The sequence below is a fragment of the Phocoena sinus genome, chromosome 20 (assembly GCF_008692025.1).
Source record: "Phocoena sinus isolate mPhoSin1 chromosome 20, mPhoSin1.pri, whole genome shotgun sequence".
NCBI lineage: Eukaryota > Metazoa > Chordata > Mammalia > Artiodactyla > Phocoenidae > Phocoena > Phocoena sinus.
Genome location: NC_045782.1, coordinates 39483048 through 39510879, shown reverse-complemented (window position 1 = coordinate 39510879; position 27832 = coordinate 39483048). Strand labels below are relative to the sequence as shown.

General features: G+C 49.8%; 1 protein-coding gene across 1 annotated transcript; it reads left to right on the top strand.

Moving 5' to 3' along the window:
• Positions 1-39: 39 nt before the first annotated feature.
• Positions 40-12934, top strand: CAVIN1 (caveolae associated protein 1). Its single transcript, XM_032616574.1, has 2 exons — positions 40-680; positions 10476-12934. Exons 1-2 carry the CDS (start codon positions 210-212, stop codon positions 11175-11177), a joined length of 1173 nt encoding a protein of 390 aa, XP_032472465.1. The 5' UTR covers positions 40-209; the 3' UTR covers positions 11178-12934.
• The last annotated feature ends 14898 nt before the right edge of the window (positions 12935-27832 follow it).

The following is a 27832-nucleotide window of genomic DNA, read 5'->3' as shown; positions in this document are numbered from 1 at the left end:
CGAGACTCCGGGATTTGGCCTGGGAGCTGGGCAACTCACCGATCCCCGCCCCACAGTTCTGGCCGCCATCCCGGTGCGCACGGACGCGGCTCGAATTTCCTCCGCTATCCGCTCTCTCTCGCTCTGCCCCCTCCCGCTCTTCCTCTTCTCCGGGTCTCCCGCTTCAGCTCCAGCTCCACCCGGCCGGCCCCGCACGGCTCCGGGCAGCCATGGAGGACACCCAGCTCCACATCATCGAGCAGCCGCTTCCCGGGTACCCCGACGCCGGGGACCAGGGGTCCTCCACCATGGGGACTCCGGCGGCGGAGGAGCCGTCGGGGGCCGGCTCTGAGGAGCTGATCAAATCCGACCAGGTGAACGGCGTGATGGTACTGAGCCTTCTGGACAAAATCATTGGCGCCGTCGACCAGATCCAGCTGACCCAAGCCCAGCTGGAGGAGCGGCAGGCGGAGATGGAGGGCGCCGTGCAGAGCATACAGGGGGAGTTAAGCAAGCTGGGCAAGGCACACGCTACCACCAGCAACACCGTAAGCAAGTTGCTAGAGAAGGTGCGCAAGGTCAGCGTCAACGTGAAGACCGTGCGCGGCAGCCTGGAACGCCAGGCCGGCCAGATCAAGAAGCTGGAGGTCAACGAGGCCGAGCTGCTGCGGCGCCGCAACTTTAAAGTCATGATCTACCAGGTGAGCTGGCGGGCGGACCCCGCCCAGAGGCCCGCCGTCCCCCGCCCGGGGCTTGGGGTGGGGGGACCTACCCGAGGCGCGGCTCTCCCGCCAGCCTGGCCCGGCTCGGGGGACCCGCCCTCCTTCCTGCGAGCGTTCCTGGGGTGGAGTGGGATGGGCGGCGGGCTCCTGGAGCGCACAGAGGGGCGCGCTCTGCATCCTGCGCTCCCTCACCCAGCCCCTGCCTCTGGTGTCAAACGCGTAGCGGAACCGAGTTAGGGGCTGGACTCGGGGACACTGCCCCTCGCAGATCGCTCCCGACATGGCTCTGTCAAAAGTCTTCCTACTTGGAGGAAGTTTTGGGGAGAGCCGCGGTGCCTGGCGGCCGTTGGGGCCCCCTGTAAACGGACACTGGCGGCGCGGCCCGTGTTTGGGGCCTCCGGCGCTGCCCGCCCGATATAGCGGGTGATTCAGGGCTCAGGCACGCACTGCGGCGGCTGCGCCAGGCGAGGGACGCGACTGCCAGCACGCCCCCGCGGACCCCGCATCAGCCTAGGCCGCCCACGCCGCCCCCTCGCTGCGATCTGCTCCCGCCTCGCGGCACTTTCGGCCCTTGTGGACACCCTAGCCCGCGGCGTGCATGTACCCTCAGTCTGTTGGAAGCAGCCGGCGGGAGGGTGGCCCGCGGCCTGAGGAGTGCGAGAGGGTCTGGTGGAGGGGAGGGGACAGCTCCCCACACCCGGGGCCCCGCGATCTGAGCGCCGTGAGTCACCCCGCATGCCTGCGGGGGCGGCCGAGGAGCTGGAGGACAGGCGGCGGGAGGCTGGCGCGCCCCAGGCTCCGCCCAGACAGCTTGTTGCTTCCTTTACACCTCTCCCCATTCCTCCCGCCCGGATGAAAATGGAGTTTTGGTATCCTAACCCCATGTAAACCTGGGAATCTCAGCATTGCTGTTCCTCTCCACTCTGCCTCTCCAATCCCATTAGGGGTGGGTCTGAGCCGAGCGCTCCGTGATCTTTGATGGCGTGGGAATGTGCCCAGCCTTGCCTCCTCTCTGCTCCCCGCGGGCCTGGTTGATGTTCCCACCCAAGGAGGTGAGATCGTGGGGGTGGAAGGGTTAGTCTATGTCCCCTCTTCCCCTTCCTGCCCCTACCGAAGGGAATGGAAAGAAAAGGCGGCCACGTTTCCCACATCCCCCCAGGGAGAGGACTTCTGTCAGGAAGCTGTGGTTTCACTGACTGCCCAGCAGCCCTGGTACACTGAGTTCTGAGTGACCATCAGGGATGTGGTGAGGTCCTTGGCTTGGTCAGTGTGGTGGAGCTAAGAGAAATGCAGACTGGGACAGGTTTGGGGGCAGTAGACATACGTGAGCTGACACTTATCTGAGGAGGTGGTGGTGGGACAGAGGCTGAAGTGGCGCTCCCCCAACCCACCAGCACCCAGGGACTCCTCCTGAGAGGTACTTGGCCTTTAAGCAGTTTGCTTCCCCCATATAGCACTATCTGATAGAAAATATTTGCCCAGAATTGTTTCTACTTAATTTAACTGCTCCGAGGAAGTAGGATGGTGTGTGTGTGTGTGTGTGTGTGTGCGTGTGTGTGTGGTGTGACTTTTAAAGAGAACTGCCTAGTGCTGGGGTACATCAAAGCAAGGAGAACAGGGCAGGGGTGTGGGGCAGCAAGCCAGCTCTGTCTTTTCTCCAGAGCCTGGTGTGGTAGAGAGGAGCCATGTAGGGCTTGGATGGGTGACTCTTCTCACTTGAAATGTTCCAGACCGCAGAACCTGGGAAAATTCTCAGCCTGGAGGTAAACCTCCTTATGTCAAAGATGGAGATTCTGAGAGGACAGGTATGGAGAGAGACTTCTGTGCAGAGGCCAATAGCGTGTCTCTGTTACTGCCTCTCGGCAGTTGGCACGGATTGTGTGTCTGTATATTGTGTGTCTGCCGTGGGGAGGGGGTCTAATCACAGGGTGGCTTTGACTGCGTCAAGGCCAGTGGGGGACAGAGAGTTGAGGGAGAAGGAAGAGCTCAAGCTGGGGACCCTGAGCCCCCAAGCCACAGGAGAAATAACTAATACCTAAAGTGGTCCCGACCCACAGAGGAGCTCAGAGGTAAGGAAAAGATTCCAGCAACAGGGAATCTTCCCTGAGTTGCAGGGCAGATGTTCCAGGTGGGGGCGAGGGGGTGGAGTACTCAGCTTCTGGAGGAAGTTGGAGGCTGCTCCTCCCTGAGATCTGCAGGCCTGGGAAGAGAATGAGGTAAAAATAGCTCTGGGCCTTGGCAGACCTAATAGGGAAGACTGGGGGCAGCAACATTTACGATAAACTCAGGCTGAGGGGGTAGGATGTTTGGGTGGCCAGGCAGAGAGATTTGGAAAAAGGCCTCCTGGGATGATGTGAGTTTTCCAGTGTGGGAGCAGGGGAAGTGGTACGGTATTCCCCACTGCAGACGTGGGAGGTGGTGATGTGGCAAGGGGGGGTGAGGTGGAGGGAGCATGAAAGGGTGGGAAGGCCTCAGCTGTGGGATCAAGCCATCTGGCCTCCCACACCTTCTTCCTGGGGGATAAAGGAGGGAATCCCTTGTGTGACCCCACCCGGATTCAGGGAACTGCTAGACATAATGATTTCACGGGTTATGTTTGCATTTGACACCTCCCTACACAGACACACACACACACAGACACACACGAAATTCAGCCCTTCCCATCACAGGGTATCAGGGCCCTCACCTTGAACCCACTTCTGAGTCATTACTGTCCTTCTTTGGCATTTCCCTTCCTGTCTCCCAAACAAAAACTAGCAGTTGGCATCCCATCCTGTCAGGTGACACCTCATTAGGCAACAGCTAGTGAACGAGAGAAGTGAATTCTACTAGTAGCTAGGGGTAGTGGACTGAGAACCGCTGGGAAGATCAGGCCAACTGTGGGCACCATGCAATAGGAGGAGCTGTGGTCATTAAGAAGCCAATTCTCCCAGACGACGACTAATTTGGATATTGTTAGAGTTCTTCTAGAATCCAGAAAGGGAGGCTAAACATTTTCCAAAGTAGTTTTGATGAGGCAGTTTTGATGAGGCATGGGTCCTACCCATGGACCCATCAGACCTGCTCCAAGCGCTTGAGGACAGGACCAGGAAGCATTTAAGGGCTTAGGTGGCTCATGGGCATTAAAGGGGAGGATACCAGGACTGGAACGAGGGCCTGCTGGCTTCTCCTCCTCAAATCCTAACCCAACCTATAGCTCCTTCCTGGACTCAAAGCAAATCAGGGCTATCTGGTTCCAGAAGAACCCCACACTTTTGTCCAAAATTCTTCCCAACTTGGGGCTCTGGTCCCTCTCACCCCCTACCCCGGTGGCCTAGTGGAGAGAGTGTTTACCATACCCTTCCTCCAAAGAGCTAGCTTTGGGTTGTTTTTCCTGGTCACTGGATCCAAAGCAGGGAGCATGGGAGCATATTCTTAGACGTATTCCTAAGACCAAAGGAGATCATATTCTTCCCTCTGATTTTTCTTTTTAAAGCAAATAAAGTCTGACTATCGTAAAGGTCAAAATCAAAAAGGGAGGAGATGGCACAGAGTGCGCAACTGATAGGGAAAGGGAATATTGTTGCTAGGCAACCAACTGCAGAGATGAGTGGTGCTTTGTTCTATTATTTTGAACCATACCATGGTGAGTATTTCATCACTCTGTCACTGTAGACTTTTTGAGCTGGAAGATGCCTTGGAGATAATCAACTTCAGCTCTTTTATTCTGTAGTGGAGGAAGCTGAGGCCCAGAGAGGGGAAGTCACTTGCCTACTGTCATTCAAGTGATTGGGGGTCAAAGCTGGGGCAAGAGCCCAGGTGTACCTCTTCTTCTGCTACACTTTCTGCTCCCGGCCTCCCCCTTCTGTTCCCGGGCTGTGCAGAAGAAATCGGGGGGGAGGCTAGCCCTAAGCTAGTTCTGGCTCCTTCATTCTCTGAGGGAGATAGTTGCACAGTCCTGGCACTGGGGCTGCCGTGTGTGTGTGTGTGTGTGTGTGTGTGTGTGTGTGTGTGTGTGTGCGCGCGCGCGCGAGCTGAGTGGCTACGGCTGGTGGTCATTAGCTGCTCAGCTTCACAGTGCTGAAGCAGAGGCAATGTGTGGTCACCAATGGCAGTGGAGGAGAGGGGTGCTGGGTATAAGGAGTGGAGCTCCCTGGCCAGCAGGGGTGTCCCCTGGCTAAGAGAGGACCACATTGGCTCCTTTCTCCTCAGCCTCCCTGCCACTCACCCCTTCTCCCTGTATCCTACGGGGATGGTGGGCACCTGCTTCTTTGGGTATTTGTGGCTGCACGCCTTACTCAACACTGTTGTCGCTGGAGTCTGGTAGTGCCCCTAAATATCCCTCTCCCCTGACTTCTCCTGATTGTCCAAAGCAAGAGTGGCAGCTCAGCCACTCAGGAGGGAGAGTTGGGAGCTGCTGCTGGGTGCCTCAGGACATAGGCCCACTGGTTGTAAAAACAGCTTGGTTTTGGGGGATTTTTTTTGGCCGTACCGCGCAGCATGCAGGATCTTAATTCCCCAACCAGGGATCGAACCCATGCCCCCTGCAATGGAAGTGCAGAGCCCTAATCACTGGACCGCCAGGGAATTCCCCAAAATATCAATAGCTTTGTTTTTGATCCTGATTTCTCTGTGCATCTGTCTGATAGCCTATAAGTGGGTGGGGGGATGGGTGGCAAGGGAGGCAGGAGGTGGGGATGTGGCCAAAGGGAAATAGCCAGGATGTCCCTCTTCCATGCCTCTCCCTCTCCTTATCCGGGGCGGCACCCGTGCCCACCCTGCCCTGGGGAATAACTGGGATCAGCAGCATCTGACTCAAGACAGTGAAGTTGTTTGCCTTCTCTTTTACTCCTTGGAGACTCCCCAGTTGGAGTCTAACAAGTGGCCTCTTAGAAAACTCCTTCCCCGCCCCCAGCAGCTTCTTTCCCCCATCACTGCAACCTCCAACAGCATCATCCCACGACCACAGCAGGGTCGGGGTAGAAGGTAGGAGGCCAAGGATGGGACTGGAGAAGATTCTAGAGGGAGGCAGGGAGGTGGTTCTGATTAAACTGTGGTTATTAATTCATGGGCCTGGGTTTGTCCCTCCCCTTTCGGCCCTGGGGCCCTCTTGTTGAAGCATTTAAACTGTGGTGTCTTTCCATCCTAATCCTTGTGTGCTCCCCTCCCCTCTACTCACCAGCCCCAACTCTGCATGCCAACCAAGGCTTCCTTCCCCCAACTCCGTCCACACCCATCCCAAGCGCCACTTAAACCCCTTTTCCTCATCTTAGCCCAAGAAGAAGCTGAATGTACCCTCAGACCTGGCCACATCCAAGATCGTGCCTTTTGACCTTCTGCCTGAGACTGAGCCTTTTGACCTGAAGCCTGAGACAGTGCCTGAGCTCCCACCCTTTGACCAGACACCTAGGACCCTGCCCTATTACCCAGAGCCTGGGCCTCTGCCCACCCCAGAGGAGCCAACAGCCGGTGGGGGTACTTAGGGTCTCCTGGGTCACATGGGGTCGTGGGCATGGGGTGTCACACACCCAGTCCACCCCCAGCTCACTGCTTAGCAGTGGCCAGTCCAGGGTGGCTGGTCTCTTCCAAGCCACTGTCCCTTGTGACTGGGTGATGGGTATTGTGAAAACACTCTCTCATTATGGGGAGTTCAGGCAATGGGGTGGGAGGTGATGGGAAGGGCCATCCCCTAAGTCTTGGTTTCTGTCTTAACAGTAGATGCTCCAGACACCACACCTGAGCTGCACCCACGGCTGCCTGCATGAGATAGCCTGCAACTGCCCACACTTCTGATTCCCCCTCCCCTCCCCTCCCCCTCTGCCTCCTCCTCAGGGACAGACCAGTTTGGCTCAAAGCCTCTTCGGAGAGGGCCCTCATGAAGCCCAGGCCTGGGGTCTGTTCTGTGCCCTCTCTACCCGCTCTCTACAGTTCGGGAAAACACTGACACTTATTTTTTTCCAGTTTTTTTTAGAAAGTGTTTTGCAAAGAGATCCCTTATGTTTGCCAGATCCTGCCTTGGGTGGGGCACCCAAAAGCTGCCAACTCAGGAGGCCAGAAGGGGGTACATTTTCATTGGCTCTGGCCTCCCTATGGCACAGTGTTTCTCAACCTTTTTGTTTGTTTGTTTAATATCGTTCTCCTAAGGAGTCCTTTTAGACATTTTTTTCCCCTAATTGTCCTCTCCCCCATGAGATTTTTTTTTATTTGAATTTTATTTTACTTTATTTATTTTATACAACAGGTTCTCATTACTTATCTATTTCCCATGAAATTTTAACACTACAGGTATACTATATATCAGGACTCTTTGGAGCCCCACAGACTATTGCAATATCTAAGATTTGTGCCCTCCCCCGCAAGAACCAATTTCCACCCACTTGGGGGCAACATGCCCCCTGTTGAGAATCATGCTATAGCAGAAAAGAAGGAGCCTTCTACCTTTACTGTCTTTCACCCCCTTGTCCTGGCAACCTAAAGTGGAGGTCCTGAGTTTTTAAGACTGCCCTCTCTTTCACCTCTCCCCATCTGCACCCTCCTCTAACATGGTCTCTGAGCAGATCCAGATCCTGGGTCCCTGAATGACCTCTGCAATGTCTTCTCTGGCCATTCACAGGCAGTGGTTGGGTACAGAACTAAGTCAAGAGAGGCTCTACCCAGAGCCATATGACACCTGTCCCTTCTCCCTGACAAATGTGAAGTGCCTGGCCAAGGACCAGGCAAATAGTAGGTGCTCAATTAAATTATAATAATATAAAAATCTTCCCAAGTCAGAGGATCTTAAGTTCATATAGCGGGGTTAGGGAGTGGAGAGGAAGGGGCTGGAAGCCATCCTGGGGCTCCTCTAAAATTCATCCTGGATTGGTGCTTTCCTGGGTTGGGGAGCTGTGTGTGCTTGGTGGGGGGCAGGGGAAGCTGTGCATGCTTTTGTTCAGACCTGGTCATTAAAGGTAACTCTGGAAACCAAGCCTGTTGGGACTGGTGGTTTTGTTTAATAAAAATGTAGAAACAGAACAAACAGAGCTCTCTCTCCTTGCCACCCTGAGGCCCCTCCTTTAGCTTAGGAGCTCTGCCAGGGAAGTAGGGGTGGCACAGGGGTGCCCAGCCTCTGTGCCCAGGGTTGGGGGAGGTGTTTTGGGATTGTGTTGCTGGTTGTTGTAGCAACAGGCCAACTGGGTGGGCCCAAGACAGCACGCCAAAGCTGTGAGTCATAGGGAAAACCTGGCTTGGAAACGGGGAGAAAAGACAAAATCCATTAATGGAGGCAAAAAGCTAAAGTCATGGTGGTATGTCCTCTCCAGCGCCAATCCACTGGATATTATCCGGGACTTAGGTCAAACAGTTTCTTCCCCTATCCCCTGACCTTCCACCAAGAAGGCAGCTCCTCTGGTGTAAGCCATCACTCTGGAGGAAGCCTACAATGAATGGCTTCCAAGTACCTTTCTGGACTGGGGGGAGACAATCCCAGATCCGGGAATAAACCTCCGCTCACTGAGATTGCTCCCTGATGTTGTATTTGAGACCTTTCATCAGGCACTAGGAAGACACGATTGGCTACAAGAATTCTGGAACTCTCTCCCCAGCCTTGTTCACGTTCAAACTCAGCTGGCAAAGACCTTTATCCAGGAAGCCAGAGGCCAGGAAAACCAGCCAGCTCAGCCTTTACGGGTTGGAGTGGAGCAGAGGGGAGAATCAGGGGTGCTGGTGTGGGGCAGGGAGACAATGTGGATCTGTTTTCCAGCAGCAGGGACTGTTTCCTGACTACTTCCCACCCATCAAGCTTAATCCTTCCCTTAATTCATCCACATAGTCTGAGCTTGGTGAAAGGAGGCATTCTCCTTCAAACGTCGGGGAGCGTGGGTGGGTTTTTAGACTAGGAGGCTGTGAAGGAGAGATCAGAGCTGACATTTTTTGATACTAGGGCTGCCGGTAAATTCTGGGTGGAGATGGATGAAGAAGTAGCCGGGAGTTTAGATGATAGAGAGTCCTAACATGGTGTGTAAGAGAGAGCGCTCGGGTAGCAGGCAGGGAGAAGTGATTGCAAAAGGGAGACCCAAAGGGTACAACTGGGAATCAGAGGGACTGCTAAGAGAGATTGGGACCCTCCTACACTCAGAGCAAGGAAAACACCCCTTCAATGCCTCCATGAGTGATAAGAAACAGAGGATGGACGGACTGCCACAGGATGCCCATGATAGTACCCAGTCAGCTGTGGCAGGTGGAGACTACAAGTCCCAGCATGCCCTGAGCCCTGGTCACCTTGCCTGCTGGGAGATGTAGTTGAGTAACGAGAGGTTGAGGTGGCTTGGTGCCCAGCAGAGCCTGTGCCCAGTTTGGGAGAAGAGGTGGAGCCAGCATTCCCTCTTTGTCCCTGCTAATAATATTGACAGGGAGGGAAGGAAGTTGGGAGGAGGTGTTCCTAGTTTTCAATGTAAACCAGGAAACTCTGTGGGGATGTAGATGGGAGGGAAGAGGAAAGAGGTTGGGGGCTGGGGAAGGAATTTCTGTAGCAGGTGGTACAGAGATACCAAGCAGTCAACGTATACGTGTATGTGCGTGCGTGTGTGTGTGTATGTTCATGGGACGGGTCAGCTCGTGTTGCCTCATTTTTCTCAGATGGGGTTTTCTTACAATTCTGCAATCTTTAGAAAACCCTTTAGAAAAAGTACTGCCTATCATTCCTTTGTAGGGAGTCCCTAAAGAGAGTCTGGGCCAAAGAGGAGAGCCTGTTTACATTCTGGGTTATGTCCCCTTTTCCTGTCTGTGCTCAATCTCCCCTACCTTCTGGTTAGAGGTGATCCTGAGATTCTGAAATGTTGGTCCAGAGTCAGGATCTTGGAAAATCTTCCCGGAATGGAAAACAGTGCTGGTGCTAGGTGTTCCCAGGGGAAGAGGGAAGAACTGGCTCTGAGCTTCAGGATCTCTTGTCCTCCTACTCCTGGTCCCTTGAGCTCCTGTTTGGGGGGAAAAGAGCAAGAATGGAAAAGCAATCTCTCCCTTCCATTCCAAGGCAGGGACGTCAGAACCAGAAGAAACGTCCAGGTTGGGAAGAAAACATGTCCTTGGCTCCCAGCCAGCTTCCTCCTCTTTCCTCAATTTCTACATGAGGGTGGAGAATGTCCACTGGTGGAGCCAAACAGTATGAGGCGGGGGAGGGAGATAGGGCCACAGCTCTGCTTCCCTAATACTGGTTCTTCTGAAATGATACGAAGTCTGGGAAACGCACTCCCTTTATGGTAAACTTGCCTTCAAGTTACCCTACTTGGGGGCCGCCTGAGATTGACTGTGAGGTCGTCCCCCTACCCGCACCCCTCAACCTAAACCGACTCTGCCCTTTGGTTTTGGGCCTGGCTTGGGCAGTGTGGGGCTCAGTGCACCAGAGGGCGCTCTGCCCATTTCCAAAGTTAAGTTGTGGTCCCTGGTACGCAAAGGGTAAGGACTGGTTTAAAATGGGTAGTCGCAGGGCTCAAGGAGACGGTTGGAGGGCCGCAGAGATACTTAACTGAAGTGCGAAAACATAGGCCAGACTCCGATGCGAAGCTCGGTTCCCTCCTCGCCCTGTCTGTATAGCTACTATTCATTCAATACATATTTCTTGAGCGCCCACGAAGTGTCCAGCTCTGTGCCAGGCGCTGGGGATACAACGGCGAGCAAGTCCAGGCCGATTTCACGGGTACCACGCACTCCGCAGGATCACGGGTGCCACCGCCCAGCCCCGGGTTCGCCCGGCGTCCCCCCAAGTCCCAGCCCAGTTCTCCGGCTCTGCCCCCTCATCTGTTCGCTCTGATCTCCCTTTAGGATGAAGTGAAACTGCCGGCCAAAGTGAGCATCGGCAAGTCGCTGAAAGAGTCAGAGGCGCTACCCGAGAAGGAAGGCGACGAGCTGGCCGAGGGCGAGCGGCCCGAGGACGACGCGGCGGTGCTCGAGCTGTCGTCGGACGAGGCGGTGGAGGTGGAGGAGGTCATCGAGGAGTCGCGCGCCGAGCGCATCAAGCGCAGCGGCCTGCGGCGCGTGGACGACTTCAAGAAGGCCTTCTCCAAGGAGAAGATGGAGAAGACCAAGGTGCGTACCCGCGAGAACCTGGAGAGGACCCGCCTCAAGACCAAGGAGAACCTGGAGAAGACGCGGCACACTCTGGAGAAGCGCATGAACAAGCTGGGCACGCGCCTCGTCCCCGCCGAACGGCGGGAGAAGCTTAAGACCTCGCGAGACAAGCTGCGGAAGTCCTTCACGCCCGATCACGTGGTCTACGCGCGCTCCAAGACGGCGGTCTACAGGGTGCCGCCATTTACCTTCCACGTCAAGAAGATCCGCGAGGGCGAGGTAGAGGTGCTGAAGGCCACCGAGATGGTGGAGGTAGGCGCCGACGAAGAGGAGGGCGGCGCGGAGCGCGGCGAGGCGGCCGACCTGCTGCGCGGGAGCAGCCCCGACGTGCACACGCTGCTGGAGATCACCGAGGAGTCGGACGCCGTGCTGGTGGACAAGAGCGACAGCGACTGAGCGGGGCGCGGGGCTGTGCCCGGGAGGCCGCGCCGCCCCGCCTCTCCCCGCCCCCGCCCCGATTCCTTTCTCTCTCCGAACTTTCTCTTTCGCATTCTCTCTCTGCCCCAAACGGGCTGGGATATTTCTAAATTGAGAACACCTCCCCTCAAGTAGCACTCCTCCGAGTCTTAACGGCTGTTAAGACGGGAGGGGGAGGCAGCCTGCCCCATGGACAGCCCCAGTTTAGGCATATGCTGGGTGGAAATGCAGAGGGCGGTGATGCACGTCCTGGGGATCTAAGTCGGGGATTCTAGAGGAACTTGCTGTCGTTTCCATGATTGGGCCCCCCTTGGGCAAGCTGCCTTCCCCGCACTTCTCCGTAACACTCACACCCAGCTGCTGTCATTCCTGCTCACTGAGCTCTTCTTTCTCATCCTGATCCCTGGCGGCTTCAAAGCCAAAATTACCGTGAAAGGAAAGAGTGAATCTTGAAGAGGCCCCTTGCTCACATGGGAGACCCCATACTGGAAGGATGTGAAAGCAGCTTTGGGGAGCATCTGGGGCAGTGTCGGGGGAGAGAGGGCAGAGTGAGCCGTGACCTTGGATGGGGGTCTAGCACAGGCTGTATCTGCAAAAGGTGCCAATAAGGAAGGCTGGAGCCAGGCAGAGCCCTTGGGGAGCGGGGGCGGGGGGCACTTACTGTTTACGCATCTGCACCCAGGAGCACATGGCTATGGCTTTGAAAGAGAACAGGAAATAGTAGAAGGTGGAAATGGGGGAAAAGAGAATGTTCGTTAGCAGCGTGAGAAACACAACACAAGAATCCCACCTTACTGGGGTTCTTCGAGGACAGCAGGACCATTTTCAGGATAAGAAGGGAGGGCAATGTGAGAAATCCGCGATCCAAAGAAGAGAGAGGTAAGCCCCACCCCATGCCTCCACTGGGCATGGTGCTCCAGGGACAGCCCATTTCTCAAAGCCCAGAAAATTAGGGTCCCAGAAGAGGGCAGCGCCAGGCTGCAGAGAGCTGGTAGGTAGGAGGGAGACGGACGGGGAAAAGAACTGGGTGCTAAAGGCCAGGCCACCAAGCTGAGAGCTGGAGGGGAGGGGAGGAGAGTATAGAATTCCTGTGTGTAGAGCAGCCCAGACTTGGCCCACTCCTGGCAGTTTCTTAAGATCCTTCCCTAGAGCTAGTTATAATAAAGCTGCAGAACTTGCCAAGACTTCCTTGGCCTTGTGGGTTCCTCTCCTGACTCTTTGGGTTGAGAGGGGTGCTGCTTCCAGTCCAAAAGCCTGATTTCTGATCAGGTTCTCCTCAGGACACTTTAGTCCCCCTGTTCCTCCCCAGTAACGGTGGCTTGTCAGAAGCAAGGACAGACCCCCTCACCCCCAAGTCACAGCCGGAAGAGGAGGGCTGAAGGCTCCCTCGTTCGCCCCCTACCTCCTGTGCTTTATCTTCTCTGCTCTGCATTATAGAATTGCAGCGAATTGTTTTTAAGGGGTGGAGGGAGGGAGCCTGGGGACACATCTTTTTTACAATACAAAGCTTTGCTTTTTTTTTTTTTTTTTCCTGTTGGTTCCCTTCTTTCTTCTGGATGGTTGGAGACACATTGGCTGAGGGAGGATGGGGATTGTGGGACGAGGTCCCTTGGTGCTGATGGGCTGAAGGGGCCTGAGTTGTGGGCAGATACAGTTTCCTGTGGGCTCTGGGGAGCCTCTCGTGTTGCTGTGTCCTGGTGAGCAGCCCGACCAATAAACCTGCTTTTCTAAAAGGATCTGTGTTGGATTGTATTCTCCGAAGGCAGTCACATAGGATGCGTTCCAGGAGGACAGGAGGGAACCAGGGAGGGAAAGAGTGAGAGAGAGGACCTTGGGTTTAAACGGGCCTCACTTACCTGGGTGGGGAGTGGGGGTGGGGTATTGTTATCATCCCCATTTAGAAATGGAAAAACACACACACACACAGTGACTGGTCTAAGGCCACGTAGCTGGTAAGTTGTGAAGCTGGGATTCTAAGTCAGGCAGCCTGGCTCTAGTCTGTTTAACTGTGTCTGTAATCTCGTACTGTCTAGATCCGCTTCTCGCTGTCAGAGCTTTAGTCCTCCAGACCCACCCAGTTAACTCTGCTCAGCCTGAGCTTCCCCCAGATTCACGCTGCCAAATCAGACCTAGAGGAGGCAGTCTAAGGGAGAGGAAAAGTCAGAGGCCCTGACTCAGAGGCCTGAATGTCATAGAGAAGGGATTCCAGTGCATGGTATAGATGCCAGTCATAACCACACAGCATATTTAATTCTCCCCACAGCCCTGGAATGGGCACCACTTTTTTTTTTTTTTAAGATTTATTTTATTATTTATTTATTTTTGGCTGTGTTGGGTCTTAGTTGCGGCACACAGGATCTTTGTCGAGGCATGCAGGATCTTTTTCGTTGTGGCGCACGGGCTCATTGTTGTGGTGCGTGGGCTTCTCTTTAGTTGTGGCATGCAGGTTTTTTGTCTTCTCTAGTTGTAGCGTGTAGGCTCCAGGGCGCGTGGGCTCAGTAGTCATGGCGTGCGGGCTTAGTTGCCCTGCGACATGTGGGATCTTAATTCCCTGAGCAGCGATCAAAGCTGCGTCGCCTGCATTGTAAGGCGGATTCTTTACCACTGGACCACCCCAGAAGTCCCTGGGCACCTCTTTCATTGTCTGTACAGCCTGTCTTCCCCATGAGCAGCCTGCCCTACCTGCCCGCAAGTTACGGATTTCCTAGAGCAATGGACACAAATCATCATGTGGGTTCTGCCAGCATCAGAATCACCTGGGGGAGTGGCGTCCCTAATAAAAACAATGTCATTTCTGGGGCTGTATCCCTGCCTCCTGCTGCTACCTCAAACAAGCTGAGTCCTTCCTCAGGGGCCATACGTTTCCTTTGGACTCCCCTGCCTCCGCCCCCAGCGACAAGCACAGCAGTCTCGAGTTCTAAATCCCCCAGAAAGAGTCGGCTTTCCTCCAAAAAACATGACCACTAACACAACATCGTAAAGCAGGTATACTCTGATAAAAATTAATTTAAAAAGAGAAATGAAATTATACTATACTCTGATAAAAATTAATTAAAGAAATGAAAATTGAGGCCAAAAATTCAGAGCCTGGGAGCCAGGAAAGCCAGGAGAAACCCACTAAGGATCCTCCTTCCTCTGGGATGTAGAGGTGCAGCTGTGAGAAGCAGGGAATGACGTCAGCACCCCAGCAGCGGAGAGATAAGCCTGAGGGAAACGAGGAAGGGCCCTGGGATAGCAAGCTGTTGTTTACTTCTATTAACCACAGCAACAAGGCTCCTGACCCCTCCCGCTTTGTTTCTACAAGCTACCTCCCTCACTGGTCCACCACACTTTCAATACCAGCCGAGTTACTTTGCTGTAACTTCCCTACGCAGTTCTATGTCACAGCGTGGGGCCGCAGCCCCAGAAGCTCTCCCCACATCAGAAATTATTCCTTTTCTTCTCTTGCGACTGAAGGGAGTTACGAGGCTTTAAAGAAATAGCTGCCCACCGATGAACGTTACAAGGTCGCACTCCCACGAAGCATCTTTTTTACCAACCAGTCATGAACTTGCCCATCCATCATTAACACTATTTCCATGGGTTAGCATCAGACAATAAACTAGCGGTATTTTCTCTCAAAGGATCCCATCAAATGTTACCTGTGTTGACCAAAAAAAAAAAAAAAAGCACAACCTAAAAGTTGAGTTATGTTTTATTCGGCAGACATACTAAGGGCTTCAAGCCTGGGACACAGCATCTCAGATAACACTGAGAGACTGTTCCGAAGAGGTGAGAGGGAGAGCCAAGATATATAGGAGTTTTGCAAAAAGGCCAGGTAGTTAGAACATCAAAAGATTACTGTTAATTAAAGAAATCCAGGCATCTCAAGTTAATGAAATTAGAGCTGTTTTGCCTATGGGAAGATGCAAAATCTGGGCTCATTAAAATCATTCCTTTGATATGCACCTCAGCTATTGGGGCCAGTATCCTGTGTTTTCTCATCCTGAGTCTCCTCAGGGTGCACCATTGGGGGTGGCTGCAGCAGTTGACTGCAGGATGGCGGGCATTCTTTGTTTCTATCCTGAGTTCCCTCAGGGCTCACTGACGGAGCAGTTGTAATATGGTGGCTTGATGGCTGCAACATCCTTTGTTTACTGATAATGGCAGGCAGCGTTCTTAGGTCACACCTGGGATCTAAGCAAGTTCCTCTGCAGCCTCAGATTGAGTTATCAGGTCTCTAAATGGTGCCTCCAAAGTCCTTATCCCTAAGAGGTAACTTTCCATTGGGGTCAGGAGAAGACAGCTGCAGCCAATCTTGGACTGGTCCAGACCTCATTTGCTCTCACGTGGAGTATTTGAAATGACTTTAGATTCTCTTTCCAATCCATTCCCCACATTACTGCTAGTTAGAGATGGAGATAGAGATAGATACAGATATAAATATAGACATATAGATTTTTTTTAATGAAAACATACTTTACGGTTTAAATGTCCTCCTTTGACCAAAGGGTTAAACTCCTTGGCATGGCTCACAGGATCCCTTGAGAGTTTGGTCCCTGCCTTACTGTTTGTTCTTCAATATACTCTTTAGGAGTCTGCTGGTCAGAAACAGGCCACAGGGACTTCCCTGGCCCTCCAGTGGTTAGGACTCCGCACTTTCACTGCCAAGGGCCTAGGTTCAATCCCTGGTTAGGGAACTAAGATCCCATAAGCCGCATGGCACGGGCAAAAAAAAAAGAAAAAGAAAAGAAGGAAATGGACCACACATTTTGAGGCCCGTGGGCCTTGGCTCAGGTTGTTTCCGCTCTCTGGAATGGCCTCCCTCTTTCAACGTCCCTGCGTAAACCAACCTCTTCCCCAGCTCCACCCAAGCCAAACTGATCATTCCCTTCTCAGGGCTTCCACAGAACTCTATGTCAATAAACATTTGTTGAATGAATTATAAGACTTTATTGCAAGTGTCATAAACTCACCTCAAACTGGCTTCAGCAGAAGAAACAAAATGAAACAAAACAAACAGTACATATGGTCACCTTATTATTTTTTTTTTTTGGCGGTACGCGGGCCTCTCACTGTTGCGGCCCCTCCCGTTGCGGGGCACAGGCTCCAGACGCGCAGGTTCAGCGGCCATGGCTCACGGGCCCAGCCGCTCCGCGGCATGTGGGATCTTCCCGGACCGGGGCACAAACTCGTGTCCCCTGCATCGGCAGGCGGACTCTCAACCACTGCGCCACCAGGGAAGCCCTGGTCACCTTATTTTTGATAAAGGAGGCAAGAATATACAATGGAGAAAAGATAGCCTCTTCAATAAGTGGTGCTGGGAAAATTGGACAGCTACATGTAAGAGAATGAAATTAGAACACTCCCTAACACCATACACAAAAATAAACTCAAAATGGATTAAAGACCTAAATTTAAGGCCAGACACTATAAAACTCTTAGAGGAACAGAAATTTAGGCAGAACACTCTATGACATAAATCACAGCAAGATCCTTTTTGACCCACCTCTTAGAGAAATGGAAATAAAAACAAAAATAAACAAATGGGACCTAATGAAACTTAAAAGCTTTTGCACAGCAAAGGAAAACATAAACAAGACAAAAATACAACCCTCAGAATGGGAGAAAATATTTGCAAATGAAGCAACTGACAAAGGATTAATCTCCAAATTTTACATACAGCTCAATATCAAAAAAACAAACCCAATCCAAAAATGGGCAGAAGACCTAAATAGACATTTCTCCAAAGAAGATATACCCATTGCCAACAAACACATGAAAGGATGCTCAACATCACTAATCATTAGAGAAATGCAAATCAAAACTATAATGAGGTATCACCTCACACCAGTCAGAATGGCCATCGTCAAAAAATCTACAGACAATGCTGGAGAGGGTGTGGAGAAAAGAGAACCCTCTTGCACCGTTGGTGGGAATGTAAATTGATACAGCCACTATGGAGAACAGTATGGAGGTTCAAAAAACTAAAAATAGAACTACCATATGACCCAGCAATCCCACTACTGGGCATATACCCTGAGAAAACCATAATTCAAAAAGAGTCACGTACCACAATGCTCATTGCAGCTCTATTTACAATAGCCAGGACATGGAAGCAACCTAAGTGTCCATCGACAGATGAATAGATAAAGAATACGTGGCACATATATACAATGGAATATTACTCAGCCATAAAAAGAAACAAAATTGAGTTATTTGTAGTGAGGTGGATGGACCTAGAGTCTGTCATACAGAGTGAAGGAAGTCAGAAAGAGAAAAACAAATACCGCATGCTAACACATATATATGGAATCTAAAAAGAAAAAATGGTTCTGAGGAACCTAGGGGCAGGACAGGAATAAAGACGCAGATGTAGAGAATGGGCTTGAGGACACGGGGAGGGGGAAGGATAAGCTGGCACGAAGTGAGAGAGTGGCATGGACATATATACACTACCAAATGTAAAATAGATAGCTAGTGGGAAGCAGCCACATAGCACAGGGAGATCAGCTCTGTGCTTTGTGACCACCTAGAGGGGTGGGATAGGGAGGGTGGGAGGGAGACGCAAGAGGGAGGGGATATGGGAATACATGTATATGTATAGGTGATTCACTTTGTTATGAAGCAGAAACTAACACATCAGTGTAAAGCAATTATACTCCAATAAAGATGTTAAAACAAAACAAACAAACATACAAAAAAACCAAAGTGGAAAACAAACATAGAGGGAATTAATGTAATTGAAAAAGTTCCCAGTGATAGGTCCAGGGGTGTCTGGTTGCAAGTTCTGATGTAATGTCATTAGGAATTTCTCTCTCTTCCTGCCTCCTCTTCTCTGCTGTGTTTGTTTCATTAACAGTCAGATTTTCCACATGTGTTGGCAAAGATGACCATCCATAGCTGCAGGCTTATGGCTGAACAGCTCAATAACCTCAGTTAAGAGGGTTTCTTTCCAAATCTTTCCAGAATCTCAGATATGGCCCTGATAGGTCACATATTCAAATCACTGTGCCTCATGACCAAATCTAGGTCATGTACCATTTCTAGAACCCACTTGCAAGGTGGAACCGAGAGTGGAGGAAGGCTCATTTCCCAAAGGAAAATTGGGTTGCTGTCAGAGGAAGGAGAGAGGCTAAGGGGCCAACAAAGCGACAGGTGTTCTTTCCCGATGATCTGTTTGTGATGTTGTGCTAGGAGCTGAGAGACTACAAAGACGACATATCTAGCTCTTGATCTGAAACAGTTTGCAATTAGTGGGAGAGGCAGATATTCAAAATAACTCCAAGTGATGACTGTAAGAGAGGTAAAACAAAATGCAACATCAATACATCGAAGACAGATTCATCCGCTTGGGGCATATGGGGAAACTTAAGGAGAAAGGGGGCTTTTGAATTACAAGCCTTAACACAGGGTAGGATTTTAAATACTTGTTGCTGAAGGGCAGAGACCATATTTTACTTGATTTTTGTGTCACCAGAGCCTAACAGTGTCTCATATACGATTGCACTGGTTATTGTTATTTGGTTGAAAGCATAAGAAAAGAACATTGGCCAAAAGAGCAAAAAGGAACTTATATGGGAAGCCTGCCAAGTTATCCCATGGACTCCAAGGCTGGGAAGAGTAGGAATCAGGGGATCTCCAGGGACTTCTGAGAGGGAGTTGATGGATGGCCCTCTTGAAAGTGCTGACATTAATGCAACTCAGCTCCATGGGCTCCCAGGCTCTGTGTCTCTCAGTTTCAAATTCCAAATTCCTGGCATAGAGAATCTGATTAAACCAGTAAACATGTGTTCACCCCAGACTTAATAATCTATGGCCAGGAGGACAGGACCATGGAATACAGACATGGCTGAAGGGACCCATTCCAGCATATGATTGGGGAGTGAAGGGGGCAATTCCCAGGAAAGGAGGACTTATTGTGAGCCAGGCAGGACCCAAGAAGTATCTATTGACATAGCAGATACTCAATACATGTTAATTAAATATAAGTAGTGATGTGGGACAGGGAAAGTCCTCCAAGCAAAGGGAACAGTGTGTGGAAAGGCAAAGAGGCAGGAACGCTGAAGGCATGATTGAGGAATGGTTAAGAGAATTATGGAATATTAGACCAAAAAGGGTTTTGTTTTATTTTTAATTTATTTTTTGGCTGTGTGGCTTGCGGGATCTTAACTCCCTGACCAGGGATCGAACCCAGGTACTCAGCAGTGAAAGCACGGAGCCCTAACCATTGGACGGCCAGGGAATTCCCAAAAGGTCTTGTTTTATAGATAAGAAAAAGTAGGAGTTGTTTTACAGAGGAAGTTGCTGTGGACCTGAGCAAGTAGTTTACCTGTACCTTATAAGATTCAGCATAAAAGAGTTATCAGAAGAGGGGTGGTCTTTGAAGTGCTAGGAATAAATGAGTTTGCCAAGGGAGAGAGGGAGTTAGGGAGAGAAGAGGATGGATTTTACTTTATTTATTTATCTTTGTCTTTAAAATTCTTTTGAGGATGGATTTTAGAATTAAAGCAGGAGCGCCCACCTTTAGAGGATGGAGGGGGCTGGGGGAACAGCAAAGTAGACTGTGGGATGGTTGGAGAGGGAGAAGGACATCTTACTGGGTGCAGGGCACTTTCATAAACATGATCTCACGTAATTCAGATGTGTATTGGATGTCCCTCTGCTTGGAAAACCCCTGCCCCCTCCCTCCAGGGCTTTGTCTCTGCTGGGTGACCAGGTCCCCTGCCCCTGTCCATAGCTGCTTTGTAAAGGATGCCTGTCTGGGCCAATGCAATCTTCTCTGCCAGCAATTTAGAATTTTGAGCCTACATTTACCAGGAAATTGGATATTTAATCTCAGTCAGATGAATCAAATGAAAAAGAATGCTTGAAGTGGTAGCATAAAAACACAAGTGATTAAAAACATTTGGAACATTTGCTTACCCTTCAAAGGCATTTGTTGCCATAGTTAGAGACTGAACATTTCAGTAGGAGCCTCAAGTCAAGTCATGACAAGGGAAGGGCAGAGTTTAGTGGGACTTCCACTAACTCCTTCTGGTGAGGTTCCTGGAATTGTCCTTTATAAGGTGTGGTCGTTCAAGTCTTTATTGGAATTTGAGAGAGATCTCAGATTCTTTCCAATAAGTTTCTCCCACACTGTCCTTGTTTTTTTTTTTTTTTTTTTTTGCATAAGATAATCATAGCTAACACTGTATTGAACGCTTTGCTGGTTACCTCCTTTAATCTTCACGACAACCTATGAGGTAGGTGCTCTCATAGTCTCTGTTCTGTCGATGAGGAAACTGAGGATCAGAGAGGTTAAGCAACTGGCCCAGGGTCACACTGCTGTGTAGGTGGGCTGCCTGAGCAGTGGACACTGCCATGACCTGGCTCTTATTTGTCATGTTGCACACTTAATTTGAGAGTATCATCCAATTAAGAACGCTTTAACGCACACTTACCAAGGTCAGAATTAGGTTCTCGATTTGAAGATGAGGGTGCTGATTGCCCAGGGTTGCACTATTTATTCTGTGTCAGAGCCAGGATTCAAACTCTGTGTGTCTCACTTCAGCTTCCATCAGCTTTCTAGTTAATGCAATTGCTTCTGTTAACCATTGTGATGGTTGAGGGAGGAAAGAATGTCTAGGAGGGAGGAAGGGGGATGATCGGCAGTACCAGATTCTACAGCAAAGTTAGATAAAATGAATGACCGAGAAGAAGACATCAGCTTTGGTAAGGAGGAGGTCCCTAGTGGCCTTTAAGAGCCCTGTCCTATGGAGAGGAGAGGGCAGAAGCCACCTTGGTGCAGCAAGTGGGGGTGAGGACATGGGGGCCATGATGGGAAAGAAGGAGCATCTTCAGAGACAGAGAGAGGGAATAAATGGAAAAGGTCCGGAGGGAGAGGAGAACGGATAAAGCTCAGAGGGGGAGGGGTGGGACCAAGGGGACTTCCATTTAGTCCATGTGTTTATTGAGTACCTACTATGTGCCCTGAACTGGAGAAATAAGGGAGCAGTAAACAGTCAAGATCCATCTTCCTGGAACTGACAGTATAATGAGGAAGACAGATAAGAAACTGTTAACAGGGACTTCCCTGGTGGTGCAGTGGTTAAGATTCCATGCTCCCAATGCAGGCAGCCCAGGTTCAATCCCTGGCCCAGGCACTAGATCCCACATGCATGCTGCAACTAAGAGTTCACAAGCTGCAGCTAAGGAGCCAGTGAGCCACAACCAAGGACCCTGCCTGCCACAACTAAGGAGCTGGCGAGCTGCAACTAAGGAGCCCGTGAGCTGCAACTAGGGAGCCTGTCTGCCACAACTAAGACCCAATGCAACCAAATAAATAAATAAATAATTTTAAAAAATGAAACTGTAAACAGATAAATAAAATGAGAATTATGATAAGAGTTCCACAAGAAACAGCACATAGAGATAGAAACTGAAGTTCCTAGGAGTAACCTTAGGTGGAGGTAGTTAGACAAGGTCTCTCCGAGCAGGTGAGACCAGAAGGGTGAGAAGGAACTAGCCATGCCAGAGCTAGAGAAGAAACAAGAAGGGCATGTGCAAAGGCCCTGAGATGGAAATGGACTGGCTGGAATTTAGTAAGCAGGAGCAAGTTTGGTGGGATAGGCGGGGCCTTGAAAGGGATGAGAAAGGAGAACTCCTTTTTCGTAAGCCCCATGGAAATGACATGGTAAGAATGATGTTTTAAGCAGCATAGGAAAAGCGCTTAGCCTTTAAAAATAGTGAGTAGGGAGGACTGTTCTTTAGACAAGAGAGAAGAGAGCTGCTTGCATGATGATGCCTGAGAAGCATTTTTGCAGACAGAAAGTAGGAGCCCAAGGAATTCATGTTGCACAGACCTGCTCTTCCCTGTGATTTTAGTGAGGGTGAGTCGGGCAGCCCTGTGTGAGCCTTTCTATTGCTGAGTCCCATGGGGGTCTCATCACCCACACAAGTTGCCCATTGCCCCCTTTGCCACCCCTGAGAGTCTTCTCTAAACCTTCTCTTCCTTGCCGGGCCGCCTTCTTCTTTTTTGTTTTAATTTAATGTAATTTATGTATTTTTGGCTACATTGGGTCTTTGTTGCTGTGCACAGGCTTTCTCTAGTTGCAGCAAGTGGGGGCTACTCTTCGTTGCGGTGCGCAGTCTTCTCATTATGGTGGCTTCTCTTGTTGCGGAGCACAGGCTCTAGGCACGTGGGCTTCAGTAGTTGTGGCATGCGAGCTCAGTAGCTGTGGCTTGCAGGCTCTAGAGTGCAGGCTCAGTAGTTGTGGCGCACGGGCTTAGTTGCTCCATGGCATGTGGGATCTTCCCAGACCAGGGCTCGAACCTGTGTCCCCTGCATTGGCAGGTGGATTTTTTTTTTTTTTTTTTTTTTTGCCGTACGGGGGCCTGTCACTTTTGTGGCCTTTCCCGTTGCGGATCACAGGATCCGGACGTGCAGGCTCAGCGGCCATGGCTCACGGGCCCAGCCGCTCCGCGGCATGTGGGATCTTCCCGGACCGGGGCACGAACCCGTGTCCCCTGCATCGGCAGGCGGATTCTCAACCACTGCACCACCAGGGAAGCCCTGGCAGGTGGATTTTTTTTTTTTTTTTTTTTTTTCCCTCTCCCGTTGCGGAGCACAGGCTCCAGACGCGCAGGCTCAGCGGCCATGGCTCACGGGCCCAGCCGCTCCACGGCACGTGGGATCCTCCCAGACCGGGGCACGAACCCGTGTCCCCTGCATCGGCAGGCGGACTCTCAACCACTGCGCCACCAGGGAAGCCCTGGCAGGTGGATTTTTAACCACTGCGCCACCAGGGAAGCCCCAGGCCGCCTTCTTGAATTAGAGTTTTACTGCTAATTCATCAGTCTCAGTTCCTAATCTAGATTATAGTTCCTAAGTCTCTCTGAGGTGATAAATGGACACTTATCAGTTACCTATTGCTGTGTAACAAACCATCCCAAAACTTAGTGGCTTAACAATCCTGAGGAAAAAAAATAACAAAGCTGGAGGTATCACACTTCCTGATTTCAAAATATATTACAAAGCCATAGTAATCAAAATAGCGTGGTACTGGGGACTTCCCTGGTGGGCCAGTGGTTAAGACTCTGTGCTCCCAATGCATGGAGCCCAGGTTTGATCCCTGGTCAGGGAACTAGATCCCGCCTACCACAACTAAGTGTTTGCATGCCACAACTAAAGATCACACATGCCACAACTAAAAGATCCTGCACACCAAAATGAAGATCCTGTGTGCTGCAACTAAAACCTGGTGTAGCCAAATAAATAAATAATAAATAGTTAATTTAAAAAATAGCATGGTACTGGCAGTAAAACAGATACATAGATCAGTGGAATAGAATTGAGAGCCCAGAAATAAATCTACACATATACGGACAAATAATATTCAAGAAAGGAGTAAGGACATACAATGGAGAAAGGACAGTCTCTTCAATAGATGATGTTGGGAAGACTGCACAGCCACATGCAAAAGAATGAAACTAAACCACTGTCTCACACCATACACAAAAATCAACTCAAAATGGATTAAAGACTTGAATGTAAGACCTGAAACTGTAAAACTCCTAGAAGAAAACATAGGCAGTATGCTCTTTGACATTGGTCTTGGCAATATCTTTCTAGATATAACTCCTCAGGCAAGGGAAGCAAAAGCAAAAATTAGCAAATGAGGGAATTCCCTGGAGGTGCAGTGGTTAGGGCTTGGCACTTTCACTGCCAGGCTGGGTTCGATCCCTGGTTGGCAAACTAAGTTCCCACAAGCTGCATGGCATGGACAAAAAAAGAAAAAAGAAAAGAAAAGAAAACAAAAATAAATGAGACTACATCAAACTAAAAACTTCTGCACAGCAAAGGAAACCATCAACAAAATGAAAAGACAACCTACAGAATGGAAGAAGATATTTGCAAATGATATATCCAAGGGATTAATATTCAAAACATAGAAAGAACTCATACATCCTTGTTGTACAACAGAAATTAGGACAGCATTGTGAAGCAATTATACTCCAATAAAGGTGTATAAAAAAAAGAATTATGGAATCACAGAACATTGTAAATCAACTACACCTCAATAAAATTATATATATATATACATATAAAAAAATAAAAATGGGCAGAGAAGATGAATATACATTTTTCCAAAGAAGACATACCTGTTGATGGCCAATAGGCACATGAAAAGATGTTCAACATCACTAATTATTAGGGAAATGCAAATCAAAACCACAATGAAATATCACCTCATGCCTGTTAGCATGGTTATTATCAAAAAGGCAAAAAATAACAAGTGTTGGCAAGGATGTGGAGAAAAGGCAACCCTCATACACTGTTGGTGGGAATGTAAATTGGTGCAGCCACTATGGGAAAAAGTACGGAGGTTCCTCAAAAAATTAAGAACAGAACTAACATATAATCCAGCAATCCCACTTCTGGGTATTTATCCAAAGAATACAAAAAGACTAATTTGAAAAGGTATATGCACCACTATGTTAATTGTGGCGTTATGTACAATAGCCAGGATGTGGAAACAACCTAAGTGCCCATCAAAGGATGAATGGATAGGGAAGATGTTGTATACACACACACATGCACACACATACACTCACACACACACTCTATGGAATATTACTCAGCCATAAAAAGATGAATTCTTGCCATTTGCAACAACCCAGGTGGACCTTGAGAGTATTATGCTAAGTGAAATAAGTCAGACAGAGAAAGAGAAATACTAAATGATTTCCCTCATATGTGGAATACAATAAACAAAGAAAGAAACAGAATAAATGAACAAACCAAATGAGAACAAACAGGCAGATACAGAGAGCAGAGTAGTGATTACCAGAGCGGAAGGGCAAAATGGGTAAAGGGGACCAACTGTATGATGACGGATGGAAACTAAATTTTTTGTGGTAAGTAGGCTATAGGGTATATAGGAGTAGAAATATAATGTACACGTGAAACATATATTGTTATAAACCAGTGTTACCTCAATTAAAGAAAAAAACCAAACAAACAACTTAGTGGCTTAAAACAATGACAACATTTATTTTGCTTATGAATTTGTAATTTGGGTAAGGCTCAGCAAAAATGGCTCATTTCTGCTCTGTTTGGCCTCCATCGGGGTGGCTTGAAAACTGGGGGCTGGAATCATCTGGAGTCTGGCTGACTCACAATGGATGCTTGCTGTCAGCTAGGCCTTAGCTGGGCTATTGGCCAGAGCACCTTCACAAGGTCGCTACATATAGCTTGGGCTTCCTTACAACATGGTGGCTAAGTTCCAAGGGTGAGTGTTCCAAGAGAAAGAGTCAGGTGGACACTGTATCGCCTTTTATGACCTAACCTCAGAAGTCATGTAGTATCAAATCCATTGTATTCTATTTATTAGAAGGGAGTCACTCCTGATGTGGAATGAGAGTCTACCTTTAGATGGGAGAAGTGTCAAATGATTTGCAGACATGTTTATAAACCACCATGGGCTTGAATGGGCTGGGCTTCTGCACTCTGCCTTTATTCATTTGATGGGTAGAGGGTGGGGGCATCATCTTTTCCCCTCCTTTAGACCCTTCCTTCCTTGGGGATCCAAAAGGAAGTTTGAGCCTGGAGATGAAGTCAAGGAAGAGCAGCTATTCAGGCTTCCAATGAAACACACTTGGGGACTTCCCTGGTGGTGCAGTGGTTAAGAATCCATCTGCCAGTGCAGGTGACATGGGTTTGAGCCCTGGTCCGGGAAGATCCCACGTGCCGCGGAGCAACTAAGCCTGTACGCCACAATTACTGAAGCCTGTGCGCCTAGAGCCCATGCTCAGCAAAAAGAGATGCCACTGCAATGAGAAGCCCGCGCACCGCAGCGAAGAGTAGCCCCCGCTCGCTGCAACTAGAGGAAGCCCGAACGCAGCAACGAAGACACAACACAGCCAAAAATGAGTAAAAAAAAAAAAAAACCGGCTTCCCTGGTGGCGCAGTGATTGAGAGTCCGCCTGCCGTTGCAGGGGACATGGGTTCGTGCCCCGGTCCAGGAGGATCCCACATGCCGCGGAGCGGTTGGGCCCGTGAGCCATGGCTGCTGAGCCTGCGCGTCTGGAGCCTGTGCTCCGCAACGGGAGAGGCCACAACAGTGAGAGGCCCGCGTACCGTGAAAACAAAACAAAACAAAACAAAAAAAACACTCTTGGGTTTGAACCCTGACTGTCATTTACCAGCTCTGTGTTCTTGGGTAAGTCACTTAACCTTGGATAAGCCTCATTTTCTTCATCTGTAAAATCAGAGTATCCTCCTCATGGAGTTAGTTTAAGGATTAAATGAGTTAATAGATGAGTTACATAATACATGCTCAGAAGCAGGGACGTGTGCACAGTAAACACTCCATGTGTTAGCTGTTGCTAATATGATTATTCAACAAGTTTATTAATATTTCATTGACTCAGGCTTAGGTGAGTTCTGGGCTGGATGCTGGGATTACGAAAGCGAGCATGAAAGGGTTTTGGCTTCCAGGAACCAGAAGCTTAGGGGAAATGTTTTCAAGCATATGTGGGCAAAGAGTCCAAGCTTTGGAGGCAGCCAGACCTGATTCTCATTCTGAGTTTGCCTGTAGTCTCTATCTGTGGGACCCTGGACCAGTCTTTCAACTTTCTTGGCCATAGTTTCCTAGTGGAAAATGAGAATTATAACAGTACCTACCTCACAGGGTTTTGGTGAGGATCAAACAAGATAATCTATGTAAAAAGCTTAGCACAGTTCCTGGAAAGTGGTGATTGTTTTATGAATGTTAATCATTAATTTTATTTATCAGGAAGTAGGCTAACAAGTGGATTCATTAGAGTCCAATGTGGAGAATGCCAAACTGGATGGGGAAACAACCTACTAAAGGAGTCCAGCAGAAGAGATCAATTTTGCTAGGAAGAATCTCAGAAAGCCTGGAGGCGGTGATGTGGGAACCCGGCTTTGAAGACTGAGTAAGAGTTCTCAGGTAGAGAATGAGGAAAGAGAAGATATTCCGGGTGGAAGCAAGGAGATTTGCAAAGGCATGAAGTTACAGAAGGTGTCGAAATGTTTGGAGGAAGGTGATAAATTCAGTGTGGGAACTTCGGGTGTGTGGGATGGAGGGGATGAGACTGGAAAAGGGAGTTCAGATCAAAGCATTGGCTCAAGTGAGAGAAACTGCTGACTTTAAGCCAAGGGCAGCCTTGGCGGTATGGAGAAAGGCCAGTGGCTGGGCTGGAGGGAGCTTTTGTAGGTGGAACAGATAGATTCAGGGCTAGATGTTCCATGTGTATTGAGCGGAGGGCAGTGAGGGAAACAAAGGCCAGCTGCAGAGGAGTCAGGGAGGAGGGCAGGGTTTGGGTGGATGGAACAAAGTTATGAGACGTGGACTCTCAAATCCACTGCACCACCAGGGAAGTCCCAGACCCTATATTGTTAAGGAGGTAGTCAACTGCATGGGAGAGTACAGCTAAAGCAGAGTTTAGGTGAAGTGGAAGGTGGGGGATATCTGTCCTGAAGTGAAGATTAAGATAAATGCAGCCACCAACACACACACACACACACACACACACACACACACACACACACACACTACGGACACATATAGCAATTTCCACGCTGGGCTGGGTCTACAGGAGGGCAATAGGAAACTCTCAGTCTCACCATGAGTGACCCTATCAGTTGC

What these genes read in the sequence shown, in the direction of transcription:
- CAVIN1 (XM_032616574.1), top strand. Translation starts at nt 210, where the DNA reads ATGGAGGACACCCAGCTCCACATCATCGAGCAGCCGCTTCCCGGGTAC. An exon ending in TTAAAGTCATGATCTACCAG is followed by an intron (nt 681 to 10,475) that starts GTGAGCTGGCGG and finishes ATCTCCCTTTAG; the next exon opens with GATGAAGTGAAACTGCCGGC.